This window comes from Mangifera indica, chromosome 16 (genome assembly GCF_011075055.1).
Source record: "Mangifera indica cultivar Alphonso chromosome 16, CATAS_Mindica_2.1, whole genome shotgun sequence".
In the NCBI taxonomy this organism is placed as follows: domain Eukaryota; kingdom Viridiplantae; phylum Streptophyta; class Magnoliopsida; order Sapindales; family Anacardiaceae; genus Mangifera; species Mangifera indica.
In genome coordinates this window covers 5,607,069-5,617,772 of record NC_058152.1, presented here as the reverse complement: position 1 = coordinate 5,617,772, position 10,704 = coordinate 5,607,069, and the positions used below count along the sequence as shown (strand labels likewise).

General features: G+C 31.4%; 2 protein-coding genes and 1 long non-coding RNA gene across 3 annotated transcripts; 1 reads left to right on the top strand and 2 right to left on the bottom strand.

Moving 5' to 3' along the window:
- The first annotated feature begins 1,097 nt into the window (after window positions 1-1,097).
- On the top strand, window positions 1,098-3,025 carry LOC123198670 (peroxidase 17). Its single transcript, XM_044613414.1, has 3 exons — window positions 1,098-1,619; window positions 1,692-1,883; window positions 2,278-3,025. Exons 1-3 carry the CDS (start codon window positions 1,425-1,427, stop codon window positions 2,872-2,874), a joined length of 984 nt encoding a protein of 327 aa, XP_044469349.1. The 5' UTR covers window positions 1,098-1,424; the 3' UTR covers window positions 2,875-3,025.
- A 716-nt stretch (window positions 3,026-3,741) lies between these two features.
- Window positions 3,742-6,147, bottom strand: LOC123198547 (40S ribosomal protein S6-like). Its single transcript, XM_044613233.1, has 6 exons — window positions 6,024-6,147; window positions 5,851-5,915; window positions 5,011-5,068; window positions 4,774-4,882; window positions 4,318-4,590; window positions 3,742-4,226 (listed from the first exon to the last, which is right to left on the bottom strand). The coding sequence occupies exons 1-6, from the start codon at window positions 6,027-6,029 to the stop codon at window positions 3,988-3,990; spliced, it is 750 nt and encodes a 249-aa protein (XP_044469168.1). The 5' UTR covers window positions 6,030-6,147; the 3' UTR covers window positions 3,742-3,987.
- Window positions 6,148-9,075: 2,928 nt separating this feature from the next.
- LOC123199775 lies at window positions 9,076-10,704 on the bottom strand. The gene is made up of 3 exons (XR_006498418.1): window positions 10,552-10,704; window positions 9,342-9,432; window positions 9,076-9,255 (listed from the first exon to the last, which is right to left on the bottom strand). It is a non-coding gene; the product is annotated as an uncharacterized LOC123199775 (long non-coding RNA).

Below are 10,704 nucleotides of genomic sequence, written 5' to 3'. Positions count from 1 at the left end.
TCTCTAGATCAAATTTTAAAAAATAATATTTTTCTCTTAGGATTTAGTTTTTAAACTCTGATGCAATCTATGATATCATAGTCAGCAACCTCTCTTTCCCAATGCTTCTTTTTTCCTCCAGCGATCTCTCTCCTCTCACTTAGATGTCAAACCAGCGTCAAATGAAGTCAGAGAGACGAAAAGCTTCTTCAAGAAGTTGGAGGAAGAGAAAGCGTCGAAAGGAAGAGATAGCTGACAATGACATCGGAGTTTGAAAACTAAACCCTAGGAGGGGAAATGTCATTTTTGAAGATTTAACCTAAGAAAAATAGTTAGTTTTTAAGAATTAAGGAGAAAAAGGAAATACAATTAAGTTTATTTTTAATATTATATATAAAATAATAATTTTATCTTTAAAACTAATAAAGTTAATTATCTATAAGTGGATAAATAAGATTTTTAAATTACAAGAGTGAAAATTTATGATGAAAGAATACTTTAAACGGGAATAATCTTTTGACCTTTCTATTTCACAAATTTTCAAAGTGGACCACCTCAAAGCCCTAAATTTTGGATCATGTTGCTTTCCCAATTACCCATGATTACTGTTTTTTTTTCTCATGGAAACCACAAAGGAATCCTCCTTCCACCCCCATTCCATTGTTGGTTCAGATAGATGACAGATGGGCATTTCAAAAAGTTCTTATATTTTAGATCATAATTTGCTCATTTGTTGAAAAAGAGATAATATTTTATATATATATATATATATATATATATATATTAAATATAATAAATATATTATTATATAATTAAATATTTATTTATTATTAATTTAAAATTTTTAATTATATAATAATATATTATTTATAGATCTAATTATATATTAAAAATATATATATCCTAAATTTCGTAAATAGGTGAATTACCCAAAAATTTCAGTTAGTGCCTGAAAAATTGAACAGTACAAGACAAGATGGTTTGACGCACTAACAACTCAACAGTATCTCACTCTGCAACCAGTCAGTTAAATATCTCTTCTCCCTCATTTTCTTGATTCCTTTTGTCATAACAACACCCTGTAATCTGTTGACACACATGACATGGATTCAAAACTCTCCAATGCCCCCACACTTTACCATCAAATTTTCCCCCACACCACTTCGTCCATAGTTGTCTTTTCCCATGCATCTCTCCTCAACTGATTGAATTCAAAGACAATAAATTGTATTTATGTACAATTACCTTTCACATTAATTCTGCCTGTATTTCATTTGGGAATCATACTTTCCAGTCTACAAATTAAATTAATTGCCATAAAATAATATAATTAGGATCTTAAAGCCAGATATACTTTCCTTTCCTTGTAAACAGATTCCTCTTTATATCTATATATATATATATATATCAATTGGGACGATTTCACTTCACTTGCAACTCTGAAAATGTCTCCTCAGTCTCTTGTATTGTTTCTCCTCATCACCATGGTCGTGGCAACGCCTCTTCGTCCTGGATTTTACTCTGAAACTTGCCCAAAAGCTGAGCTCATCGTCCGGGATGTGATGAAGAAGGCCATGATCAGAGAGCCAAGAAGCGTTGCCTCTGTTATGCGATTTCAGTTTCACGATTGCTTCGTTAATGTAAAAACACAAGTAATATTTACTTAGTCGATTCCACTTCTTGTTATGAATTTTCAACTCTTGATTTTGTAGGGTTGTGATGCATCTCTATTGCTTGATGACACCCCAACGATGCTCGGAGAGAAACTGGCTCTTTCCAATATAAATTCGCTAAGATCTTTCGAAGTCATCGATGAGATAAAAGAGGCTCTAGAGAAGGCCTGCCCGGGAATTGTTTCTTGTGCCGATATTGTAATTATGGCTTCCAGAGATGCCGTTTCATTGGTACCCTTCTACTCTTTATTTATCTTCATCAACTAATTTCATTATTTGGTTAACTTAAGCTTAATAGATGCTAGTGTTTATGGAAGCAAAAAGGACAAGTTTTTTTTTTTTTTTTTTTTTTTTTTGGGCAAGTAAAAAGAAGGGCAAGTTTCGACTAGTCTATAACATAGATAATGATCAGGAACAATTTTAGTGGCCTCTGTTTGTATTTCCCCTTGTTTTTTTTTTTTTGGCATTTTCACTGGGTTACACGGCTTTGACCGCATTCATTTTTTCACTTGTGCTCATTAAATTAAGATATGCAAGTATTTTAATAGTGGGTTATTGTAGGGTATACAATAAAGATTAAGACTTGATAATTTCACATAATTTGTATGCATATTATTGAAAACAGAGTGGAGGACCCTATTGGGAGGTGAAATTAGGAAGGCAAGACAGTTTGACAGCCAGCCAAGAAGATTCAGACAATATCATGCCAAGTCCAAGATCAAATGCAAGTTTCCTAATTGACCTATTTGTTAAATTCAATCTTTCTGTGAAAGATCTTGTTGCTTTATCAGGTTCACACTCCATTGGGCAAGCCAGATGCTTTTCAGTGATGTTCAGGCTCTATAACCAATCTGGCTCAGGCAAGCCTGACCCAACCATTGAGACCAAGTACAGAGAAAAGCTAGACAAGCTGTGCCCACTTGGAGGAGATGAAAATGTTACAGTAGATCTTGATGCAACACCTACAGTATTTGACAACCAATACTTCAAAGACTTGGTTGCTGGGAGAGGGTTTCTGAATTCCGATGAAACACTGTTTACGTATCCAGCGACCAGAAAGTATGTTTTGTTATTTAGCAAAAACCAAGATGAATTTTTCGAGGCTTTTGCTGAGGGGATGGTGAAGATGGGAGATTTGCAGTCAGGGAGAGCTGGAGAGATTAGAAGCAATTGCAGGGTGGTAAATAGAAGGCCTGTGGATATTTTGTTAGAGAGCCGATGAGAAGAGGCAATGATAGATTAGGAAATTGCAAGGGATCAATGCATATAAAACTAGAAAAATAATAGTACTGAGTGCAATTTCATTAGTCTCATGGATGTTATAGCAGAAATTTGAATTGATTAATAAATCATCAGTATGGCTTTGGTTGCAACTATTGCATAAGAAATTGTGTTAGACATTACAAAATCGGGTATTTAATATTCAGTTGGAAATTTTGTTTAACAGTCTATATTTTCCAACAAATAAAAACGAAATAATCTTTTTTTATCAAAATAAATTTCCTGAAGAAATACTTAGAACAATAGTATTTTCTGTATTACTGAGAACCATTCTATAAAATTAGAGATATTTTGATTGCCAAAATATTCAATAGAATGAATAGATATTCGTAAAATTAGATGTCTGTAAAATAAATGAAAACTAGTTTTTACTATAGGCTTTGGCATATCCCTTCAACGAACATTTCATTCATTTGTTTTTTCCATTGAAACAGATCCCATTAGACAGATGGTAATGGCTTACTAGCTTCACCTAACCTAATATTAAACCAAAACTAATTTTCTTGTATCGACAATTGTGAGAATTCTCTATTATCAGTGGGCTGCAATCACAATGTCAGGGTTTTGACATTTCAATTAAATTTTGCATTTTAATGTTCACGTTCAGTTTCTTTATCATTTTTCTTTTCAACTTTTTCAAAGCTTTGCTTCACTTGCTCAGAGATTAGTTTTTTGGGTTAACTTTCAATTAAGGTGATAATCAATGCAGAATTGACGCATGAGCTAACCTTAAAAAACTAAGCTCTGACCAAGTTCGTTATAGAACCTAGACAAACACTATTTAAGAGTTAAAGCGGGATAAGCAATGTAATAATAAAGTCCATAATGAATTTAACTAACCATAAGAAATTCAATGAAATAGTTCAACATCCCACAATTAAAATTAACCAAAAAAGAAAAACTGAAATGTTTAATAGCAGAATGTCAGCCTGTTACATGCCATTGGCATAGAAGTACCACAAAATCAACCAAAATAAAAATTACCTCAACCTATTAAAGATATCCAGCACTGACAATACTTAATTCACCAAAAGACAACACCTGTGCACTGTATCTAAGCAGCAATTGATGGCTTTGAGGCAGCAGAGAGCCTTGATCTTTTCTTCGCCAGACTCTCACTGCGCCGCTCCCGTTGCTCCTTCAACCTGGTAGCCAGGAGCTTCTGATATTCTGCTGCATCAGTCTTAGCCTTGGCGATTCTCCTCTTCTTTTCAGCAATTCTCGCTCGCTTCCTTTGCAGGGTCAAAGGAGTTACCAGCCTCTGAATTTTAGGAGCTTTGCTAACCTTCTTACCTGTGAAGCAGAGATGATCACATTTTTTTCAGATCTGAACTACAAACTAACCACAATTGTAGCAACAATCAGAAATAATCATGCAACTCACCAGTTTTGGTTGTAAAGGTCCGCCGGTAAGTGTTAACATACTTCCTGACATCATCATCCTTGGACAAGTTAAACAATTTCCTGATCTTTGATGCTCTCTTTGGACCTCTCATTCTAGGCTTCTCAGTGTCAGTGAGTCCAGGTAGGTCCTGCTCACCCTTCTTCACAATGACCAAATTCAACACTGACAGATCTTGACTGACAATGCATCCACGCACAGACTTTCTCCTACGCTCTCCATCACGCCTGCCATATCCACGAAAGCAAGGGGTACCTGTAACAAATAAGCAAATAATATTTGACTTAGTTTCACCTCTGCCAAAATCAACAATAACTTCAGGTATAAGACTATAAAATTAGAAATCCAAATTACCACAGTGAAATACAAAACACTGCTGAAGATGTACCAAATGTGAAGTACTAACACAAAAGAAGACAGTGAGAACGTTTTACAAACCTCTATGGAGCAAAAGACGAACCCGGCCAGGAGTCAGAACTCCCTGCTTCATTGGGAAACCTTGCTTGTCACAACCTCCCATGATCTTGAATACATAGCCCTTAAACTCCTACAAAATAAAATAAGAAAGCATAACCAAAAGGAACAAGGCGAAGATTTTGAATATAATCGCTGAGTAGGAGGGCAAGGAAAAGACTTAGAAATATCATGCTATAAAATCTAATTAAAAAACCATACCTCACCAAGAGCATCTCCACTAACTTCTTGAGATATTCTCTTGTCAAAGAAAGCTCGGCTGCACAATTGTATTTGGTTAACAAAATTATCCAGAAATAGTAAAACATGAATTTAATAGCAAGGAAGATAAGATTAAAGTTCCTGTGAATGTCATAAGAAAGCAGTCACACAAGAGACTAGAATTATAATATCCAAATCGTGTTACGACTCCCACTCAAATACAGATGAAATGGAAAACATAAAAATATTGAACATGGAGTTTCTGGAAGCAGCACAAGAAAGCGCACGCATAAACTCATACAAGGATGGTCAAGCAAGGAAAAAAAAAACTCCATTCCATGAAAGGTCCTCAGCACTCAAGCGTCTCATAATACATATTAATCACATCTAAAATTTTAGGAATATAACTAGGAAAGTTATTATCAAAGAGAAGCATTTTCACAGCTAAGTAATACAATTTGAAAAAGAAAAGCACACAACAAACAAAACAACATCAATTCCAATAAAAACAAAGTGAACCAAACAGGTCTGCAATGAGATATGGATTCATATATCTCCCCATATATTAGAAACATTATCTTGCTTTCTAATGTTACCTATATATATATATATATATATATATATATATATACACACCTATAAAATGAACCCACATAAAGTCTTCACTTAAAAGACACTAAATAATATTATTCATCAACAAATAACAAAACACAATAATTTGAAACCAAAAATAAGTTAACGAAAACAAAAACGGAGTACAAGAACAATCCCTAAAGGTAACACAATTTGCTAATTGCAAGTAACCAAACAGACTATTTTGAAACAAAATAAAAGACGTACAGTTTCTGGTCATCGTCGATTTCAAGCTTCTTCTGGCATCCAGTAGTCGGATTTGCAATATTGAACTAAAACAAACAAAGACAAAACAAAATGAGAAGAATAAAAAATATTTGGGTACTAGTACGCATGAACTAGAAAACCTAAAAGTGTTATCCAGAAAGCAAGAAAAGAACCTTCATAGTGTTGACGGAGTCTGTCGGTCGCGGCTCAGATGAGAATGCTAAAGCCCTGCTGCTCAAACGACTCCTTGAGGCGGAACTAGGGCTTTTGGGGAAATTTATATATGAAATATATATGAAAATTTTGATGATAGATCGGACCTAAAGCCCACTGGACTATTACTTGGGTTGGTCTAAGGCGGGTCAGGTGATACATGATAGATGAAACCCAAATTAACTATTTCAGTGGATCGTGAAAGAGTTGCCAACATTTAACACGATCCGTAAATTTAATCTACTATGATACGGAAAAAATACTGGGTTGGAATTATAATTTTTAATATAAAAATTAGTTTTGATCCCTCAAAAAATTAAGTCATGTTAGGTTTGATACGAATTACCCAAACTAATTTAAAATTTATAAAGAAATATTACATAATGTCATAAGACATGTCAATTAGGTCGAGTCAAATGAAGGTCTGATTCGAAACTTGAAAATAAGACCCGACTTAATACTATAGAGTGTCGAGCCTGATTGATAGGCCTTTCAGGCAAGATTGTGCATAGTCTAACCCATTACTATTTGGAAAAAAAAAATTTAGCAGTTACTTTTGCCACAAGCAAAAGCTTGTGGAAGAAGCCATTGTTTTAATAAATTTTTTTTTCTATATAAGCAATTCAAATTTTCTCTATTTTTTAAATTTTTTTTACAAATTTTTCAATCTCTCAATCTCAATTCTTTTATGATATTTTTAATCTCATTTTCTCTCATCAATTTTCTTTTAAAAATTATTTGAATTCACAAACAATAATTTTTTTATTTATAGTTTCGTTTTTATTGTAATTTTATTATTACAAATAGATCCAATGTCAAATAAATTCAATTCATTTAAATATTATCATATTAACGTTGATGATATTATTGATAATACACAAGGTGAAATAGGTAGAGCACTAATAAGTGAAAGTGGCTTAAGCACAGCTTTGCATTTGACAATGAGAAAAAGAAAATAAACGTCAATAGTGTGAGATCACTTTAATAAAATAGACGAAACAATCAAAGAAAAATTAATTCATCTAACGGTATATAAATATTATGGTTCTTGTTTGACATGTGTAAGTACGAGTGGCACGGGGTATCTTCGCCAACACATGATTGATTATTGTAAAAAAATTTCACACAAGGTCAAAAAGGCAAAAACAAATTGCAATCACCCAATCACGATCCGTTGGTTCAGGTGCTAGTTCAACAGGAGGTTTGCGTGGTTTCAAACACATGCAAAAAATGTTAACTTTCATGTACGATCAAATGAAGATGCGAGACTACATAACTATGCATGTAGTTGCTTTTGATCAACCTTTTAGCTTTATAGAAGATGAAATTTTAGAATGAATGATACAAAATAGTGTTTAATCGATATTTATAAGAATTCCTAGGTCAACTCTTAAGTAAAACATCTTGACAAATTTTGAATTAATAAAATTAAAAGTTAATAGAAAATTATGTAATTTTAATAGTATTATTTCAATAGTTTTTAATTTATAGACATCTACAAATCAAGATATAAGGTACCTATATGCAACTGCCCATTATATTAGTTTTGATTGGTAGTTATGCAAAAAAATTATTGTATTTAGAAATTTGGAATATCCAAATAATAGTTTTACAATTTATCGTGCATTAACAAATATTTTTAAAGAATATAAAATTAATAATTATATTTTTTTCAATTCCCTTTGATAATACCAAAAATAATAATAAAGTTATTGAATATATGTAAAAAAATTTATATCCTTCATTTATTGGAAAATTATTTTATATTAAGTGTACATATCACGTTATTAATTTAATAGCTCCAAAAAGTTTGAATCTAACTAAAAAATATATACAAATAATTAAACATGTTATTGCATACATTTCATCATTCCCAACATATCATCAATTATGTAAATTAATGGGGTTAAAAAAAAAATTAAAAGTAGATATTAAAACTAGGTGAAATTCAATAGACCTTATGTTGAAAGCATGCAAAGAATATGAAGTTTCTATAACACAATACTTCAATACCCAAGCAAAAGATTCAACAAATACTATTTTTTTGATAGATTAAGATTGGAAGATAGCTATAGCTCTAATTAATATGTTAAAGCCATTGAAGATAGTCACAAATCATTGTTCAGGTGTGTATTATCCAACTACTCGCCCAATAATATATAGTATGTAGAAATAAATAATCTTTTTAAAGAACATAAGTCTCATGAGTCCCATTATACTTTTCAGAATATATTTAGACAAATGGAACAAAAATTTTAAAAATATTGGAGTAAAATTTTTTTACTTTATCCTGCAACTATTGTCTTAGATCCTAGAGCAAAAACTAATGGACTACAAAATTTATTTGATGTTATTAATAAAAATTTGTCAATTAATAACAATGTTAATTTTGTTGAATATATTCAAGAGTTTTTACTTAAAATGTATAGTATTTATAACAAAAAATATGGAAGGACTGAACAGAGTTTTGTATCAAAGGATAGTTATGATAGTTTAGGCAAAAGAAAAGTTGTGCATATGGTCGCTCTTGTGCAAAGGTAAGCACCTTGTTAGTCAATTTTATAATTATATTAACATTGACCATTATCCAGAAATTATTCAAAAATAAAATACTGAAAAACTAGATTTGTTGGCATAGTAGATAGACAAGGTAGAAATTTTTCTTGTGTTTGTCATCATGGCTAAAAATCTACTAACACCTCTGGTGTCAAATATAGCATCGAAATTTGATTTTAGTGCAGATGGATGCGTGTTAGATGAAAGGGGATACAATTTACACCCACGCATGGTCGAGACGATCATGTGTATAAACGATTAGGTCAAAACTGATTTTAAACTACAGAATCGAATGACAAAAGATATCTTTGAAGAATTCACAAATTTAGACATTGAGGAAGAGTTGATAAATGGTATGATATATATATTTTATTTATATTTGTAATTATACAATATGTAAATTAATTTATTTGTATTGCATTCTAATATTTTTTATTATGTAGCCACAATATTCCTTTGTCACAAGTGAGAGATTATAAATAAAATATTTAAGGTATTGTCCTCGGTTTTTGTAATTGAAAAATAATTTGTGTTTAAATTTTTTAATGAAATTTTAAAGAAAATTTGTTTCAACAGGGTCAAGCCTTGTTGAGAATCACCATCTCTTTACACTCCTCAGCTTCTGGATGTAGATAGCTAGTCAGGAAAAAGTGGGAACCAATAAAATGTGTCAATACAAATATTCCTACTATTAAGATTTATTTGCAGAAAACTACTTGTACCTCTAATATCTTCATTAAAATGTGTCTTCTCCTCAAACTTCGATTCCTTGAAAGAATATCATGCATACCTTCCCATCAAATTCACTCCAATCTGAAAATTTTCTTTCATTGCCATAAACAAATTCTTATGCACTATACAATATATCAACATGAATATCATTTAAGTATGCAAAGCCTCCTCAGAAAATTCTTGTTTTAGATTGATCCTAATATTTTGAATCTGTAACATCCTTCTCTAGAAGTATTGTCCTTCGGAAGAAAAATGTTACTAATTAATATCTAGGAGTGTTTATTTACAAAAAACTTTAAAATAAACTCGTCGCTAAAAGTTCAGAAATTGTTCTATGAAAATAGGAAATTCAGAAGGGAACAAAAGATATATATATATATATATATATATATATATATATATATATATATATATATATATATATATATATAGAGAGAGAGAGAGAGAGAGAGAGAGAGAGAGAGAGAGAGAGAGAGAGAGAGAGAGAGAGTAATCATATACAATTGTACAACCATCTGAAAAAAGCCAAAAGTCAACAACAACATATAACTATACGTATGTAACATAAACCAGAAATAACTTACTCTAACTTAGATCTATCTTCGTTGATCTGACCCTGTCTTACAGCTACCTTGATTACCTATACCTACAATTTAATTACTGTTTCATTGGACTGTTTATTTGTTAGGATAGTTTTTTTGTTCAAATAATTTAATAGTTCAAACGGTCTCCAATTTGTACGAGCTATATATATTTAAAAAGAGAATTCGAAGAGGTTTAAAACAAGTTATAATAGCACTCATGATTTATCAATTTAATCAGTCAAAACATGAGACAAAATCAATTACAAAAAACTGTATTTACTGTTCATTTGGTAGACAGTCTTTTTGCTTATGCAATTTAACGGTTCAAACGGTCTCTAATTCATTCAAGCTATATATCATTGAAAAAAGGATTCAAAGAGTTTTCCAACAGGATAAATAACACTCATGATTTATTAGATAAAACAATCAAAATATGGGATGAAATCAATGGCAAAATTATAAATATTTTTCAACTCTCTACCATGAACAAAATCACACACATGGATATCCCAAATGGCAAAACAACATTTTTTAACTTCAAAATCATCATTTATAATATAGAGCAAATGGACCAAAAGCATAAGACATAAAACATATTAAGAATGATTTCACTTACCTTGTTTCAAGCCAATCTTTGTCAAGTTGGCTCTCTATCACCAAAGCCACCTTAAATTAACACCAAAACATACTAATATATTAATATAACATGCTTTCAAAGTGCTTCTTCTTTTTTTCTTTCCTTACTTTGTCTTCCAAAACCCCTTCAAAT